This window comes from Sus scrofa, chromosome 14 (assembly GCF_054392235.1).
Source record: "Sus scrofa isolate SSC_HxYL_T2T_F1_AM1 chromosome 14, Sscrofa_HxYL_maternal_Yorkshire_Landrace_v2.0, whole genome shotgun sequence".
In the NCBI taxonomy this organism is placed as follows: Eukaryota; Metazoa; Chordata; class Mammalia; order Artiodactyla; family Suidae; genus Sus; species Sus scrofa.
Window position 1 is genome coordinate 50,404,515 of NC_139396.1, and position 19,391 is coordinate 50,423,905.

The 19,391-nt window shown below is 43.9% G+C and overlaps 1 protein-coding gene across 12 annotated transcripts in view; it reads right to left on the bottom strand.

Moving 5' to 3' along the window:
* The window catches only part of DNAH10 (dynein axonemal heavy chain 10), a 154,053-nt gene that overhangs the window by 85,549 nt on the left and 49,113 nt on the right, over window positions 1-19,391 (bottom strand). For all 12 annotated transcript variants that reach the window (XR_014827217.1, XM_084995972.1, XM_021072226.2 and 9 more), the window contains 10 exons: window positions 18,773-18,929; window positions 17,214-17,690; window positions 16,754-16,912; window positions 12,665-12,781; window positions 12,479-12,581; window positions 10,913-11,091; window positions 8,704-8,915; window positions 7,714-7,867; window positions 5,802-6,035; window positions 2,452-2,574 (listed from right to left, as the gene is read on the bottom strand). Coding sequence is in view for 11 of the 12 variants with exons in the window: in XM_084995972.1 (XP_084852098.1) it covers window positions 2,452-2,574; window positions 5,802-6,035; window positions 7,714-7,867; window positions 8,704-8,915; window positions 10,913-11,091; window positions 12,479-12,581; window positions 12,665-12,781; window positions 16,754-16,912; window positions 17,214-17,690; window positions 18,773-18,929 (1,915 nt within the window). In the remaining variant the exon portion in view is untranslated. The remainder of the gene's footprint in view (window positions 1-2,451; window positions 2,575-5,801; window positions 6,036-7,713; window positions 7,868-8,703; window positions 8,916-10,912; window positions 11,092-12,478; window positions 12,582-12,664; window positions 12,782-16,753; window positions 16,913-17,213; window positions 17,691-18,772; window positions 18,930-19,391) is intronic.

Genomic DNA, 19,391 nt, shown 5'->3' on the forward strand with positions numbered 1-19,391 from the left:
ACTAACTGCTAGTAGCAGGGACCACTGGTAAAATCTTTTCTGGAAAGGACTTTAAAATAAACATGGTCTTTCATGGATAATTTACTTTTAAACAATCTGTTATAAGATATTCACCCTAAATTTGGAGTAATCTTTAGGCACAAACATGCAAATTATTTATGAAAGGAAAAATTTCGCTTCAAACAAGATGTCCAGTTACTAGACAATAATCAACTAATGTCAAGCCACTCACTGGAACATTATATAAAGGCATTAAAATAATTTCTCAGATGGTTTCATAACAAGAACTGTTCCTTATAATATGAAAAGAAAATTGTAGGATGAAATTTTACAAAATATCATTACAACTTGTGTTTTTCAACCCATATACACAGAAAAAAGATAAAAGAAATATATGGAGGTACTGGCACAAAGATAGAAATATAGATCAGTGGAACAGGATAGAAAGCCCAGAATTAAACCCATGCACCTACAACCAACTCAACTATGACAAAGGAGACAAGAACATACAAAGGAGAAAAGACAGCCTGTTCAATAAGTGGTGCTGGGAAAACTGGACAGCCACATGGAAAAGAACGAAATTAGAACACTCCCTAACACCACACACAAAAATAAACTCAAAATGGATTAAAGACCTAGATATAAGACCAGACACTATAAAACTCTTAGAGGAAAACATAGGCCAAACACTCTCCAACATAAACGACTGCAACATCTTCTCAGATCCACCTCTTAGAGTATTGACAGTAAAAACAAAAATAAACAAATGGGACCTAACCAAACTTCAAAGTTTCTGACAGCAAAGGAAACCCTAAACAAAATGAAAAGACAACCCACAGAATGGGAGAAAATCTTTGCAAATGAAGCAACTGACAAGAGATTAATCTCCAAAATTTATAAACACCTCCTGCAGCTCCATACCAAAAAAACAAACAACCCCATCAATAAATGGGCAGAAGATCTAAACAGACAGTTCTCCAAAGAAGACATACAGATGGCCAAAAAACACATGAAAAGATGTTCAACGTCACTCATTATTAGAGAAATGCACATCAAAACCACCCTGAGGTACCACCTTACACCAGCCAGAATGGCCATCATCCAAATGTCTACAAACAATAAGTGCTGGAGAGAGTGTGGAGAAAAAGGAACCATATCACACTGTTGGTGGGATTGTAAATTGGTGCAACCACTGTGGAAAACAGTATGGAGATTCCTCAGGAAACTAAAAATAGAACTACCATTTGATCCAGCAATCCCGCTCCTGGGCATCTATCCAGAGAAACCATGACTCACAAAGACACATGTACTCCAATGTTCATTGCAGCACTATTTGCAATACCAAGACATGGAAACGACCTAAATGCCCATCGACAGAGGACTGGATCAAGAAGATGTGGTCCATACACACAGTGGAATATCACTCCGCCATTAAAAGGAATGAAATACCGGCATTTGTAGCAACATGGATGGACCTACAAATTATCATGCCAAGTGAAGTCAGTCAGACAATGAGACACCAACATCAAATGCTTTCACTGACATGTGGAATCTGAAAAAAGGACAGACTAAACTTCTTTGCAGAATAGATACTGACTCACAGACTTTAAAAAACTTTTGGTTTCCAAAAGTTCGGGTGGTGGGGGGATACACTGGGATTGTGGGATGGAAATCCTATAAAATTGGGTTGTGATGATCGTTGTACAACTAAAAATGTAATAAATTCATTAAAATAAAGAAGAAATATGTGAAGTTCCCATCGTGGCTCAGCGGAAACCAATCTGACTAGCATCCATGAGGACGCAGGTTCAATCCCTGGCCTCGCTCAGTGGGTTAATGGTCTGGCGCTGCCATGAGCTATGGTGTAGGTCACAGAGGCGGCTTGGATCCTGAGTTGCTATGGCTTTGGTGTAAGCGGGCAGCTACAGCTCCAATTCAACCCCTAGCCTGGGAACCTCCATATGCCACAGGTGCAGCCCTAAAAAGACAAAAAAATAATAATAATAAATATGACATATTAAAGGTGATGGATTTATGGAAGATATATTTCTCCTGCTTTTCTACATTTTTCCAAGGTTTTTAAACAGGTACTACTTTTATAATGAAAGATAAATAATATAAAAATGTTTGAGTGCCATATGCCAGTGACTTCAGATCAAACAAATTTCTACCAAAAGGATTAAAATCATATATGATGATAGCACAAATTCAAAAGTTACCAATAGACAAAATACTACTTACAAATACATAAATAAAAGTATCTCAGGAGTTCCCTGGTGGCCCAGTGGTTAAGGACTGGGGGTTGTCACTGAGGTGGCTCAGAGTCAATCCTTGGCCTGGGAACTTCTGTATACTGTGGGAAAGACCATGAATAAATACATACATAAATAAATGAAAGTATCTCAAATCCCTGTCCTCCTTTGTGGACCAAAATAGAAGCCAGTCACTTGCCCTTTTAAATACTCTATCAATGTTGTCAAACTTCTTTGCCTCATCTGGAAGTTGTGATCTGATGTCTCCACCGATAAAGATGCTTTCCAGATACATCCATTTCCTCTGAACCAACATCCAAATCTGTAAATACACAATGTTATCATCAACACACATACCTCAAGGTGTGTTTGGCAAAATCCCACTCTAACACAGAACAGGGAGTTCCCGTCATGGCCCAGTGGTTAACGAATCCAACTAGGAACCATGAGGTTTTGGTTTCGATCCCTGGCCTTGCTCAGTGGGTTAAGGATCCGGCATTGCCGTGAGCTGTGGTGTAGGTCGCAGACGTGGCTCAGATCCCGCATTGCTGTGGCTGTGGTGTAGGCCAGTGGCTATAGCTCCAATTAGACCCCTAGCCTGGGAACCTCCATATGCCAAGAGAGCAGCCCAAGAAATGGCAAAAAGACAAAAAATAAGTAAATAAATAATACAGGACATAGTTAACCAACTCAGGTCAAAACACTTTCAGGGCAGAGTTCCCACTGTGGCTCAGTGGGTTAAGAACCCAACATAATGTCCATGAGGATTCAGGTTCGATCCCTGGCCTTGCTCAGTGGGTTTGGGATCGGGCATTGCCATGAGCTGCAGAGCAGGTTGCAGATACGGCTTGGATCTGACGTTGCCATAACTGTGGTGTAGGCTGGCAGCTGCAGCTCTGATTCAACCCCTAGCCTGAGAACTTCCATATGCCACAGGTGTGGCCCTAAAAAGAAAAAAAAAAAAAGGAGTTCCCTTTGTGGCTCAGTGGTTAAACCTGACTAGGAACCATGAGGATACAGCTTCGATCCCTGCCCTCATTCGTGGGTTAAAGATCCGGCGTTGCCATGAGCTGTGGTGTAGGTTGCAGACACGGCTCAGATCTGGCATTGCTGTGGCTGTGGCTGTGGCCAGCAACTGTAGCTCTGATTCAACCCCTAGCCTGGAAACCTCCATATGCTGCAGGTACGCCCCCCCCCCCAAAAAAAAACCACTTTCCACAGAGTGAGCACATACACTCCTTCCCAAATACACATGGATGATGGAGAAAGCAGAGCTAAATATTCTAAAGCCACACTCAAAAGCAGAAGAAACTCTCCATACCAGCCTGGGACAGGGAGGACACTTACAGTTGTGAGCAGGGGTTGGAACCCTGTAAAGGAACAAAGGAAAGACTGCACAGGAGCCCCAGAAAAAAGCTGATCCAAATGCTCTGGGAGCCACCATTCCACCCTGAGGCACAGACCCAAAAGAACTAAAAGCGGAGTCTCAAAAATTAGTTGTACACAAATGCTCGTATGCAGCACTATTCCCAGTAACCAAAGAGTGGAAATAATCCAAATGCCCATCAACAGGTGAATGGATACACAAAATATGGTCCATCCACACCACGGAATATGATTCAGCCACAAAAAAGGAAGGAAGCACTGACACGGGCTACGACATGGATGAACCTTGCAAACAGAATGCTGAGTGAGAGAAGCCAGACACAAAGGGCACATATTATATAATTCCATGTATATTAAATACCCCAAATCAGTAAATTCATAGAGACAGAAAACAGACTGATGGTTACCAGAGGATAGAGGGAGGGGAAGTAGAGAGTAACTGCTTTTGAATGGGCACAGGAATTTCTTAGAGATGATGAAAATGTTCTAGAACTAGATAGAGAGGGTGGTTGCAAAATATTGTGAATGAACTAATAAACACTCCTGAATTGCGCATTTTAAAAAAACGGGTAAACTGGGTGTTCCCTAGTGGCTCAGCAGATTAAGGATTCGGTGTTGTCACTCCTGTGGCTCGGGTTGCTGCTATGGCATGGGTTTGATTCCTGGCCTGGGAACTTCTGCATGCCCTAGGCGCTGCTAAAACAAAGAAACAAAGCATAATTTTATGTTATATAAATGTCGTGTCACTTAAAAAAATCTATACTAATGAAGAAAAAAAGCAGTAATATATACTAGCTAACAGCTTCCACAAAGAAAAAGTAATAGACAAAAAAACATATTTTAAAAAGCAAGTGAAGGAGTTCCCACTAGGGCACAACGGGATCAGTGGCATCTTGAGAGTACCGGGACGCAGGTTCAATCCCCAGCCTGGCACAGTGGGTTAAGGATCTGGTGTTGCCACAGCTGCAGCTTGGGTCTAGACTGCAGATCTGATCCCTGGATGGGGAGTTTCATATGCCGTGATGTGGCCAAAAAAGAAAAAAAAATTTAAAATAATAAAATTTTAAAAAAATTAAAAAGCAAGCGAAGGAAGCCCAGGCATGATGGGGGTGAGGACCTGGACCACATCCTAGACAGGGAACCAGGCCTGGCATCATCCCATCCCACCCCACCCCAAGCCCAGGGTGCAGCAGGTACAAGGCACTTGCCTGTGGCCTGGGGAGGAAAACAAGGCAGCCACATAAAACTGGTGAAATGACCCAGGGTTGCTCACAGAGGGCTGGACACAAAGGAAGAAAGCCCCAAACCACCTAATATAAGAACTTGTCTGGTGCTGCCCAACAGGATGGGTCATGTTGAAGAAACTGCAAAAACACATATTGAAATGAAGCAAGCACACGCCAAAAAAATTTCATGTAAGATGAACTAAAAAAAAAAAAAAAAAAAATTAAAATCACACAGAGAAAAACCCACTACCAAGAAAGTCACAAAAAAAGAAGAAAATTCTGGCCTGAGAAAAGAAAAAGTAGAAGGAAATCAGAAAAAGAAAGGCTTTAAATATGTTTAGATTCTTCAGTGTGTTACAGAGGTGAAAGTATTCTTGCAATAAGAACAGGTAATATTAAACAAGAATAAGGACGTTACAGTGGGAAAATAAAATTAAAAAAAAAAGAAAAAGAAAGAATAAGGACATATGAAAAAGCACTGATTAGGAGTCTTGCAAGTTAAAAATGCATTTGTCGAAATAAAAACTGAGATTGACTCCTCTAATCATGCACCCCTCCCCACAAATAAATCAGAGAGAAAAAGTATGAAAGAGGATCATTAGTTTCTGAGCACAAAACATTCTCTTTGTTCTTTCTCACTATGGACTACCGCCTCTCCATCTTTTTTTTTTTTTTTTTTTTAGGACTGTGGCATATGGAAGTTCCCAGGCTAGGAGTCAAATCGGAGCTGCAGCCGCCAACCTACACCACACCCAAAGCCACACCAGATCTACGCCATGTCTGCGACCTACACCACAGCTCACAGCAACACCGGATCCTTAACCCATTGAATGAAGCCAGGGATTGAACCCACATCCTCATGGATACTAGTGGGGTTCATTTCTGCTGAGCCACAATGGGGACTCCTCTCTCCATCTTTTGTGTCTTTTTTTCTTACCTCAATGACTTCCCCTATTAGAGAAAGCGTTTTTTCCCATTTGTGAACAGTCTGGAGAAAAGGCCCAACAAATCTGCTTCCTGAGATGCTTTGCAGGTTGAAAGTGTTGTCATCCAAGCACTGGATAATGTCATCCACAGACCCCAAGATGTAGCCTCGATCCTGGATGCCTTTGTAATACTTGACCACAGTAAATTTCATATTTTCCCACGTGTCCAGGATTTCCTTCACAGCCTGGTCAGGGATAGGAACAGAATGGTCCAGGTAGACGAATTGAATAACAAAAAAAAAAGAACCGCAACCCAACAGCAGCTTCCTGAGTTTGCCCTGGATGAACGTCTCAACCCAGAGTTCCCAGCAGTGTTCTGAATCAGCAGAGATTCTGTCCTGGGAATCCTAGTCATCACTTACCCAGCACTTGTGTCAAGTAAGCACATGATACACATGATCTCCTTTAGTCCTCAAAGCACCAGTGAGGGAGGGATTATTATTACCCACCCTTTACAGAGGCGGGAATTGGGGCTCAGAGGGGGGATCGGCTTGCCAAGTTCACTCAGCTACTGAATGCCAGAACCAGGGTCTAAATCTTCTCATCTGCCTCCAGTCTGCATCCTCATGAGATCCCGCCCCAGAGTTTCCTCTACTATTAAGCAAGAAAATCAGATTACAAATTAATATGCCTATTTTGTATTTCATTTTCAAAAAATACTGTCAATATTTGTGTATGTGTATGCACATACGTGTATAAGCGTGCACGTGTACATACCATATGTGTATATATATGCTTGTGAATATACACACATATGCTTGTATATACGTGTATGTGTGTGTGATATATGTGTATTTGTATACATGTATATATGTGCATATGTGTGCGCACATATATTTATGGGCATATTACTCATGTATATAGTATTGTATACGTACTGTGTTATACAGTGATGTGTATGTACATATATGTCTGGATATAGGTGTATAAGTGTACATATGTGTACATGTGTATGTGCATTTTATTTTTTTATTTTATGATTTTTATTTTTTCCATTTAGTTGATTTACAGCATTCTGTCAATCTCTACTGTACAGCAAAGTGACCCAGTCACACATATATATATACACATATATATATATATACATATGACATATATATATATTCTTTTTCTCACATTATCCTCCATCATGTTCCATCACTACTGACTGGATACAGTTCCCTGTGCTGTACACGGGATCTCGATCTCATTGCTTACCCACCTCCGAATACAATAGTTTGCATCTATTAACCCCAGACTCCCAGTCTATCCCACTCCCTTCCCCTTGTATATGCATTTTAAAGTGGTAAAGGATATGCATTAAAATGTTAATAATTTATCTTCAAGTGTGGAATTATGAATGGTTTGTTTACTTTCTCAGTTGTCTACCTTGAACACCTATTATTTCTTTAATAAATAAGTTGAGGAGTTCCCGTTGTGGCTCAGTGGTTAACGAATCTGACTAGGAACCGTGAGGTTGTGGGTTCGATCCCTGGCCTTGCTCAATGGGTTGGGGACCCGGCGTTGCCGTGAGCTGTGGTGTAGGTCGCAGACGTGGCTCAAATCCTGCACTGCTGTGGCTGTGGTACAGGCCAGCAGCTACAGCTTCGATTAGACCCCTAGCCTGGGAACCTCCATATGCCGTGGGTGCAGTCCTAAAAAGACAAAAGACCTAAATAAATAAATAAATAAGTTGAAAGTGAAACTGCAATTAAGAATCTAAAACATTTAACTAAGGCAGAAATTCTATTTCTAGAACCAATAATTCCTTCCTCCTCAAACAGAACAGGTACCAGAGCAAACAGGTTTTCTCTTTGAATGAAAAAAAAAATTCTCTTTTTTTTCTCAACTGTTCAACTGTTTCATAATTAAAAACAGTCCCACCTTCTCAATGGCTATCTCCTTGATGGCCGATGTTACGATTTCATTAAGAACATCCTTGTGTTTGTGAAGCTCCATAGCAAACATGTTTTCCAAGGTGAACGTCTCCGTCATTTCAAAAACCACACCCGTTTTCTCCATAAGCTCTTTCCAGTGCCTAAAGGTGAATCCACATTAATACCTTTACATCTACCAGTTCAGCGATGGGTTTAATTAGTCCCCCTTCAACGACAAGGTAAATCCCATGATAAACACTTCTTATAATGAATGTGGAAATATGAGGCCATCACTGGAATTACATGTCCAAAGTTTTCCAAAATCCCACTGGCCACAGGTATTTAATCCAGGAAACAGTATCCAGTAAGACATTTTCTTAGACAACTAGTCTTAACTACCACCTAAGAAAAGACACAACTTTTCATGTGTTGGTAACTGCTTCTGCACAGTCTTTAGGGTGCGTGATCATGACCTGTCTCGGATCACTCAGTCTGTTTGAGACCCTGGTGTAAATTACCAGCACTAATGTGTTCGATAAACATTCAGAAAGTGGTAAATCTGTGCAGGCAGTGGGGGTTTCCAAGCATCTCAAAGGCAAGGCCCCCGCCCTCGGAAACACTGCCATCTACTTGGGGGAGACTGTGACCCATAAGACAAAGCTATAAATTATTATTATTATTATTATTTTGTCTTTTGTGTTTTTAGGGCCACCCTCGTGGCATATGGAGGTTCCCAGGTCAAATTGGAGCTACAGCTGCTGGTCTACACCACAGCCACAGCAATGCCAGATCCGAGCCGCATCTGCGACCTACACCACAGCTCACGGCAACACCGGATCCTTAATCCACTGATCGAGGCCAGGGATCGAACCCCCAACCTCATGGTCCCTGGTTGGAATTCGTTTCTGCTACACCACGACTGGAACTTCAAAAGCTTGTTGTTCAACATCAGATCTAAGCAAAGACATATTTTACAATAAAAGCTCTTCCCACAAACCTGTCTCGTAGAGCCTCGTGCTTCAAGTCAAGAAGTAAAGGAATTGAGTCTTTGAATGCCTTCATTTTTGCTTCCAGATGGTAGGCCACAGATAAGTTCCGGACATGCCGGGGCAGCTTTCGGAGGGATTTGAGAAAACCTTCAATTCCTTCCTGGAGAAACTGAACGTTCAGGTTGATCCACAGAGTCTGAGACCATTCTTCTTTTGCAACCTGGAAAATGAGCAGGAAATCATCCCATTAACAAGAGCCCTCTGGAAACTCAAAGGTGGTTCAACCAGGAGCTCGCGTTCCCAAGCCTCGGTCATGCCCACTTCTTTCCAAATATTATCACCCATCGCCCCACAACAACCTCAGATTCACAAGGAAAGATCAATGCCTAGGCTCTGAAACACAAACGAAAGCCTCCAACACTTTTAGGCCCTCGAAAGAATAACGCTGTATCTGAGAACGTGTGGAATTCAAAAATATGTCTTCCTTTCCTTCAGGGGAAGGGGAGAAATAGGCTATCAGAAAACAGGGATCTTTTTTCTTTTCAAGGCCTTACCTGAAGCATATGGAAGTTCCCAGGCTAGGGATCGAATCAGAGCTACAGCTGCCAGCCTACACCATGGCCACGGCAACACCAGGTCCAAGCTGCCTCTGCAACCTATACGGAATCCTTAACCCACTGGCAAGGCCAGGGACAGAACCCACATCCTCATGGATATTACTTGGGTTCTTAACTCACTGAGCCACAATGGGAACTCCAAAAAACAGCTGTTTTTAAATCAGGGAGTCACCTGTGTCTTAAAGCATATACTTTATTCAGGCATTGTCCTTTCCTGATAGAAGCAGTTAAGGTTACAAAATACCTACAATATAGATAACCCTGCTTGAATATCATGAAGAAAAGACTTAGTGTTCTAGTTCCCTGAGATTTAATGTAAAAAGTACTGTCTTGCGTAAAATTTACCATCTTGGGAGTTCTCTGGTGGAGCAGTGGGTTAAATATCTGGCATTGTTACTGCTGTGGCTCAAGTCACTGCTGTGGCATACATTTGATCTCTGACAAGGAACTTCTGCATGCTGTGGGTGTGGCCAAAAATATATATATATCTATCGTGGATAGTTGGCATTTGTACCCTGTGATACCTAATTCTGACAGAGTTGCTTGGTCATGAAGCACAGTCAACAGGAAATTATGTTATTTGATGAAATATGTGAATCATAATTGTTTAAACACAAGATGTAAGTGGCATTACAGGATGCAATTACATTTTCTCATTTCTCTTTGCCTTCTGCAAAGTTCGAACATTTCTAGATAATTTTGAGATGTCTCCCAAGATCCATGACCTCCTTTTTTGCAAAAATTTAATGAGATAAATTAGAAAGAAATCCCAAAGAAATTAAAGTACTTCTCGGAGTTTCAACCCCTCGATATTCGGCCAGCCAATCATAACAAGGCCTTCCCTTAACCTCCTTCCATGCCTTTGTCCGACACTCTCCACTGAGGGCACTTGCTAAAACCATAACTATGGCTAAGTCCATTCCCCCACGTTTATCAGTGCCTGACACTAACACCAGGGCAGCCAACCACGACTGCTGAAAACACTTGCCTGTTGGCCTCAGTCTAAATCCTAAGGAGACCCTGACAGCACCACTGGTCACTCCACATCACCTTGGCCCTCTTGCTCCCCATCCTTCTAGACGACTATTTCACCCCTGCTCAACCAGCCAGCACCCCCACTCAGGTCCTTGCTGCTGATGAAACTGCTGTGCACGCCCCTGGGAAAACCGGAGCAATCAGAACAGAACATTCAATGTCTCCCACTAGAAGTATCTCTGCACTTGGGCCTTCATCACGACTCTGCCTGCCTCATTTGAAGCCACCTCTCTTTTTCTTTCTTTCTTCCCTCCTTCCTTTTTTGGCCACCCCGTGGCATATGGAGTTCCCCAGCCAGGACTCAGATCCGAGCCGTAATTGCAACCTATGCCACAGCCATGGCCACGCCAGATCCTTAACCCATTGTGCTGGACCGGCTCATTGAACCTGCATCCCAGCGGCTCCCAAGATGCGGCCGATCCTGTTGCACCAAGGCAAGAACTCCTCTCCCTGAAGGGGATGAAGCTCAGTGGGCCTTTAGGTCACAGTAAAGAGATTTTGTGGCCTGAAGGCCTGCTGAGCTGCATCCCCTTCGAGGAGACAGAGTCCAGGGGTAGACGTTTACCTTCAGTGCGTCATAGAGCTCATAAATCATCTTCAGGCCACTCATTTCCTTCTGCACTTTCAGCAGCTCTGGGTACATTGTAATTGGAAGGTCGAAAAGTTTCTCAGCATTAGCCAACTCCTGACGGTTCTTTTCATGTCTCATCAGCTCTTTTTCAAAAGTAGCTAAAAGGTCTACTCCTAGTAAATAAGTAAATAAGCAGATAAATGAATGCATACCATTTTAAGGCAGACAGACTTAAATAAGAAATCTTGGGAGTTCCCTGGTAGCCTAGCAGTTAAGGACACGGTGTTGTCACTGCTGTGGCTCAGGTTTGATCCCTGGCCTGGAAACTTCCGAATGCAGCAGGCACAGCTAAACAAACAAACAAACAAAAAATCATGAACAATATACCAAAACTATCATCTCATCCATAGAAGCCAAATTTTGGAAGCCAAATTTAGAATGACCAGACTTTATCTTGACATCATTCTAACTAAAACCAGAGGGCTGGTTACATCTGCAAACTCCTCTGGTTGGAAAATTCTGTCTCCTAGGAGTTCCTGTTGTGGCTTAACAGGCTAAGAACCCAACATAGCATCCTGAGGATGCGGGTTTGATCCCTGGCCTCTCTCAGGATCCAGTGTTGCCACAAGCTATAGTGCAGGTCGCAGATATGGCTCAGATCCAATGTTGCCATGGCTGTGGAGTAGGCTGACAGTTGCAGCTCAGATTACACACCTGGCCTGGGATCTTCCATATGCCACAGGCATGCCCAAGAACGAAAGAAGAAAAGAGGAGTTCCCATTGTGGCTCAGTGGTAACAAACCCGACTAGTATCCATGAGGATGCAGGTTTGATACCTGGCCTTGCTCAGTGGGTTAAGTAAGAATCTGGCATTGCTGTGGCTGTGGTGGTCACAGACACAGCTCAGATTGGCATTGCTGTGTCTGTGTTGTAAGCCGGCAGCTGCAGGTCAGACTGGACCCCTAGCCTACGAACTTCCATATGCCACGGGTACGGCCCTAAAAAGAAAGGAAGGGAGAGAGGGAGGAAATCCTGCCTCCTGAGGATTCTAACCCGAGCTGCATATTAGAAGCCCCATGGGAGCTTTTCAAAATCTCAACATCCAGACCACCCTCCAGATCAATGGAATAAGACTGTTTGGACTTGGTCCCAGGTGGTTTTTAGAGATCCCCAGATGAACCCAGTGTGTAGGCAACCACCAGTGGAAGCACCAGTCCATCCTGTCTTCCCACAGATTTTTTTTTTGGTCTTTTTGCTATTTCTTGGGCCGCTCCCGCGGCATATGGAGGTTCCCAGGCTAGGGGTCTAATCAGAGCTGTAGCCACTGGCCTACGCCAGAGCCACAGCAACGCAGAATCCGAGCCATGTCTGCAGGCTACACCACAGCTCACGGCAACGCCAGATCCTTAACCCACTGAGCAAGGCCAGGGATCGAACCCACAACCTCATGGTTCCTAGTCGGATTCGTTAACCACTGCACCATGACGGGAACTCCCCCCACAGAATTCTTAAGCAAAACATATTCAAAGACCTCAGTAAGACCAACGTGAATATTCTTACCACTATCAAGATCTTCACCAACAGAACCAGGGCCTTCACGATAAAAACGTTTTGCAAAGTCCTCTATCTGCTGTCTGTAGTTTGATATTTCACCTCGAGTAATCTGAGAAAGGCAGGGTTGCATTAATTGAGTCTACTGGATATTTTTTAATACCTTTACTCAGAAAGTGAAATATTTCAAGGTACCTCTGTGAATGTCCTCTTTATGCCCCCCAGAGCATGCTCCACATTCACCGAATCATTAAACAGATTTAACCACATGCTCTCAATCTTGTCAACCAGTTCTTTCTCTGCATCAGAAGGCTAAAAAAAAAAAAAGAACAAACAATAAAGGATCAGCTGTTTGGAAGTGAAATTTCTGGTCAAAGCTACTGCCCCAGGATTTCTGCATCCAGTAAAGGCTAGGTCATTTGAACCCACATAAAAAGCTGGTTGAATGATAGAAATTAGAGTTTTATAATTAAAATAAAATCAGGAGAAAATCATTTTCTTTTAATTTAAAATTATTTTATTTTATTTTGTTATCTTTTTGTTCTCTCCCGTGGCCTGCAGAAGTTCCCAGGCCAGGGAATACACCAGTGCCACAGAAGTGGCCTAAGCCACAGCAGTGACACGCTGGATCCTTAACCTACTGTGCCACCAGGGAACTCCAGGAGAATTTTTTTTCTTTCTTTTTTTTTTTTTTTTGCTTTTTAGGGTTGTGCATGTGGCATATGGAGGGGAGGTTACCAGGCTAGGGGTCCAATCAGAGCTACAGCTGCCAGCCTACACCACAGCCACAGCAACTCGGGATCCAAGCTGCATCTTCGACCTACACCACAGCTCATGGCAATGCCGGATCCTTAACCCACTGAACGAAGCCAGGGATTGAACCCAAAACCTCATGGTTCTTAGTCGGATTCATTTCTGCTGAGCCACGATGGGAACTCCAGAAAATACTTTTGTTTAACAGATAGATAACATAGGTAGATAGACAGAGAGAGAAAAATAAAGCTAGAGTATAAGCCCTTCATAAAGTAAAATCCAGCTTCAAATCAACTTCATCTCTGATTAAAATAGGTTATCTTGGAGTTCCCACCATGGCTCAGCAGAAACGAATCTGACTAGCATCCATAAGGAGACAGGTTCAATCCCTGGCATTACTCAGTGTGTTAAGGATCCGGTGTTGCCGTGAGCTATGGTGTAGGCCACAGATGCAGCTCTGATCTGGTGTTGCTGTGGCTGTGGTGTAGGCTGGCGGCTATAGCTCCAATTTGACCCCTAGCCTGAGAACCTCCATGTGCAGCAGGTGCAGCCCTAAAAAGACAAAAAAAAGGGGCCGGGGGCGGGGGGTATCCTGACTTGCTAACACACCCAGCTGTGCTGTCAGAAGTAAAAATAAATCTCCTCTGATGAAACATAATATCATCTGGAGCCACCAATTCTCTCTCCAATTTGTCATGTTTGATGTCCAGAACTCAATCAGAAATAATAGGATAAGACTACAAATGACTTGAAGGAAACCAAGAGATACACAGGCAATATAAGCAGACAGTGATGGGGTCCTAAGACACAGAATTTTAAATAATTTTACTTAATAAAGAAGATAAAAGAGGAGTTCCTGTTGTGGCTCAGCGGTTAGCAAATCTGACTAGGAACCATGAGGTTGCAGGTTCGATTCCTGGCCTTGCTCAGTGAGGATCCGGTGTTGCTGTGAGCTGTGGTGTGGGTTGCAGACGCAGCCTGGATCCCAAATTGCTGTGGCTCAGGCATAGGCTGGTGGCTACAGCTCTGATTAGACCCCTAGCCTGGGAACCTCCATGTGCCTCAGGAGCGGCCCAAGAAATGGCAAAAAGACAAAAAAAGAAAAAAAAAGACAAAAGATAAAACTGGAAATTTTGACTTTATGTTGATTATAAAGTATACATTTTGTATACTGTGCATTTTCCTTTTTCTTTTCACCTTTGCAGGACACTAGGGAACTAACTTATTATCCTGAAAACATGCAAATACAGGGCAAGGATCAAGGATTTAACCTGCCCTTGTTCCAGAAACTGTGTCTCAGGGTAAACAGATAGTTTTTAAGAAAAAGTATCTCCTTTTTTTAGTTTCTATTGCTTTTTTATTAAAGTATAACTTACCTACAACACTATGTTTGTTCCAGGGGCACAGCATAGGTATTCGTTATTTCAGTACCTAACAGTTTGTACAGTGCATTTTTCCTTTTCTTTTTCCTCTCCCTCTCTCTGGCCATGTCTCTGGCATATGGAAGTTCCCAGGTCAGGGACTGATGCACTTTTCTGATGATAAGACCTCCAGCCTTCAGCCAAGGTTAATGCTCAGTGAAGGTGTTCAAAGCACTCAAGCAATAAAAATGCTGAGATACAAATTTTATGCAAATACAGGCTTATAGTAGTTATTTGTTTCTCCCTTCTAGTTTGTTTCTCCAGCAGAAACTTTGCGTGTATTATGTGATGCACAGCGTGCAAAATTTCACACACAATTTCAAGGAGATCCCAGACCCCCTCAAACTCATCCATGGCATCTAAAACTCCTTGAAATCCACATTTCACCATTCTAAACAAAAACAATTGAACTATTATCTTCTACCAGTTTCTTTTATCATCTTATCCCTCTCCCCTTATCATTTGTGCAACAGCTCTTTATTTATTAAAGAAAATTAACATGCAAAAAAAGAAAGGGGATTTCCTACTGTGGCACAATGGGTTAAGGATCCAGCATTGTCACGGCAGCAGCCCGGGTTTCTGCTGTGGTGTGGATTTGATCCTTGGCTCACAAATTTCCACACGCTGCAGAGGCGGCCAAAAGAAAGAAAGAAAGAAAGAAAAAAGCAGAGAGAGGGAGAGAGGCAGGATGGAAGGAAGAAAAGAAAGGAAGAAAAGAAGGGAAGGGAAGGGAAGGGAAGAGGGGGAGTGTCCGTTGTGGCTCAGCGGGTTACGAACCCGACTAGTAGCCATGAAGATGTGGGTTTGACCCTGGTCTCGCTCAGTGGGTTAAGGATCCAGTGTTGTCATGAGCTGCAGCATGGGTGGCAGATATGGCTCAAATCTGGTGTTGCTGTGGCAGTGGCGTAGGCTAGTAACTGCAGCTCTGATTCGACCTCTAGCCTGGGAACTTCATATTCTGCAAGTGTGGCCCTAAAAAAGCAAAAAATAAAAAATAAAAAAAGAAGAAAGAAAGAAAGGGAAGAGGGAAGGTCAAAATGGTGTGCAGTTATAGCCCGCTCTACAAAAAAGAACTATTTGAGCCATGCAAGATCAAGAATTGATCAGTGTGGTAATCTAAGAATTCCCACTGTAGTGCAGTGGGTTAAAGATCCTACTACAGTGGCTTAGCCCACTATGGAGGTACGGGTTCAATCCGCGGACAGGTGCAGTGGATTAAGAATCCAGCATGGCTGCAGCTGTGGCATAAGTCACAGCTGTAGCTGGAATTCCATCCCTGGCCCAGGAACTTCCATAGGCCGCAGGTACAGCCAAAAAAAGAAAAAAAAAGACAAGAAATAACCTCTAGGAGTTTCTGTTGTGGGTCAGCGGTAACCAACCTGACTAGTATCCATGGGGACGCAGGTTTGATCCCTGGCCTCACTCAATGGGTGAAGGATCCAGTGTTGCCGTGAGCTGTGGTGTAGGTCCCAGACATGGCTCAGATGCCCCATCCTGTGGCTGTGGCATAGCCCAGTGGCTACAGCTCCAATTAGACCCCTAGCCTGGGAACTTCCATATGCCGCAGTTTGGGCCCTAAAAAGCAAAAGAAAAAAGAAAAGAAAAGAACGAAAAGGAAAAGAAAGAACAAATGAACGAACCTCTAGGTTGTCCTTATTCTAAATAACCCATGGGGTTGCCTGACATTTAAATTTTCATTACTTAAAATCATAAACAGGAGTTCCCGTTGTGGCGCAGTGGTTAACGAATCCGACTAGGAACCATGAGGTTGCGGGTTCGGTCCCTGCCCTTGCTCAGTGGGTTAACGATCTGGCGTTGCCGTGAGCTGTGGTGTAGGTTGCAGACGCGGCTCGGATCCCACGTTGCTGTGGCTCTGGCGTAGGCTAGTGGCTACGGCTCCAATTCGACCCCTAGCCTGGGAACCTCCATATGCCGTGGGAGCGGCCCAAGAAATAGCAACAACAACAACAACAAAAGACAAAAAGACAAAAGACAAAAAAAAAAAAAAAAATCATAAACAAATCTTTGGCAGTATATTTGAGAAGTATTCCTGAAAAGGGCCTTAGAAGTTAACCCAACCATAAAATGCTTAAGATGAGAGCTCGCTTACAAAGAGGCTGTACATGGCCATGGTGCGGTACCGCTCCTGGACCTCCCGGTATCTCAGCTCCATCACTAAAGATTTACTTCTAATTTCTGCAATTGTGGCCAGGACAAACTTGAGATCTTCCAGGGTACTGGGGCTCTTCTTTAGGTTTCTGGCCAGGAACTATAAAAGAAAGTTCGAAAATGGATAAGCAATGAGGTCCTGCTGTACAGCACAGGGAACTCTGTCCAATCGCTTGGGATAGAACATGATGCAAGATAATACGAGAAAAAGAATATATATATAAGGGATAACTGGGTCACTTGGCTGTACAGCAGAAACTGAGACAACATTGTAAATCAACAACAACAAAAGAAAGTTCAAAAGGACACCAGCTAAGCATAAGGGGAAAAAAATCCAGTACCAAACGAAGTACCCTGACCACCATGAAAAGCGGTTTTAGAGAAACTCAGCGATGCGCTACCTCCATCTCTTCATGCAGGTTATGGAGCTCCTCTCTGGCTGACTCATTGAGGAGTCGTCCGAGCGAGAACACCCAGGACTTGGCGTGTTCCTGCACGGTGTGCGCCAGGGGTCCGAGTTGAAGCCGGACGCAGTGCTCGTCCTTGATCAAAGGGTGGTGCATCACTTCGGAGGTGATCCGGGAATAGAACTGCAGCTTCTCATCGTAGGCAACGCAAGGGGGCTTCTTGGCAGCAAATTTCTCCATCACGATGGCTTTGTCCAGTTTCCAGAGGGGTCGATACCGCTTCCATTTCTGCAGGTACTTCATAAGGTTGATCAGAATCCTGTGCACGTTTTGAGGGATCATAACGGCTTGCTCAATTATCTGGGGGTTCTGTGAGATGTCGCTGTAAAAGCTGATTATAACAAGTTCTTCCTCCTCTCCCTTCTGAGGGGGGCATTCTATGCAGCTGCCGTTCATCCAGCGAACAAAATTCTGGCAAAATAGGAATCAGGGGAAGAGAGAGTCCGTTGGGATATATTTTGCTTCCTACTATATATTACAGTCAGCAATAAGTCTTTTTTTTTTTTTTTTTTTTTTTTTTTTCATTTTTTTAGGGCCACATCCGCGGCATATGAAAGTTCCCAGCCTAGGGGTCGAATAGGAGCTGTAGCTGCCAGCCTACACCACAGCCACAGCAACACTAGATCCAAGCCGTATCTTTGATCCACACCACAGCTCATGGCAATGTCACATCCTTAACCCACTGAGCGAAGCCAGGGATCAAACCTGCATCTTCATAAAGCATGTTGGGTTCTTAACCTGCTGAGCCACAAGGGGAACTCAATGATTCCAATGGTGCTGTTGCCTGAAGGAGGGAAAATTGGGGCAGGACCAGATGGTGAGGCAGAAAGCCAAGAATTCCATCCTGGACATCCAAGTCTAAGGTCCAAGGGGAGAGAGCTGGTAGGCAACTGGCTAGAGAAGTGTTGTGTAGTAGAGAGGTCTGGGCTGGAGATGGAAATGGGGTGATCGCCTCCACAGAGCTGGTCTTACCCAAGGGAAAGGCTGCAAGGATATAGAAAGAAGACAGAGAAGAAAAGGGAGCCTCAGCCAGCCTTGGAACACCCCAAATTTTAGAGATTCACAGAGGAGGGAGCCGGGAAGAGACTAAATCAGTCAGTACAAAGGACAGGAGTTCACATTGTGGCTCAGCAAGTTGAGAAGGCAATTAGTCAGTATCCATGAGGATGCAGGTTCGATTCCTGGCCTCACTCAGTGGGTTAAGGATATGGCATTGCCTTGAGCTGTGGCATAGGTCACAGATGCGGCTCGGATCCTGGGTTGCTGTGGCTGTGGTTTAGGCCGGCAGCTGCAGCTCCAATTCGACCCCTAGCCCAGGAACTTTCATATGCCGAGGATGTGGCCTTAAAGGGAAAAACAAACAAACAAACAAAAACAAGGACAGAGTGGAGCCCGAATTCTTGCACTGCTGCATCCCCAGCTGTCCACAGCTGGAGGACCCGACCCTCTGAGACGAGGCGCCACGCATCAAACCACACGCATTCGGCCCTTACCTTGGTGACCTCCACGCAGTTTCGGACACAGTGCATGCACAGTTTGTCGATCTCATTGGCATTGGGATGCAGGATGATCTCAGGCGCCGTCAGGATAGTTTCCGTTTGGAACAGAGGGACGTTTCCAAGGATTAAAGAATTAAAAGACTTCAAGTTCCTAGGAGGGGTTCATAAAACAGACTCAGTCCTCAGCAGGGTGAAACAGACCCAACTGCGGAGGGTATTTAATAATGATCACTCCAAAAGCTGTCTCCTGACTCTGGTTCAGGAGAAATGAACACTCATGTCCTCACTCTCCCCAGACCCGACTCCATCCTTTCCAAGATCAAATAAGGGGTGACACTGGGGCAGACAGTGGTCTTCTGGCTCCCCCCATCCGCATCCCACTTCTCTGGCTGTAACCCCTACAGCCAGAGAGAGTGTTTAAAACGTGCTGGAGTTCCCTGGTGGCCTAGTGGTTAAGGATCCGGCATTGTCACTGCTGTGGTTAAGATCCCTGGCCTGGGAACTTCTTTATGCTGAAGGCATGGCCAAAAAAACATAAAAAATAAAATAAAGTATGAAACTCCTCTCTGTCTCTGTGTTCCTCTGTCTCTGTCTCTACCTCTCTGTCTCTCTC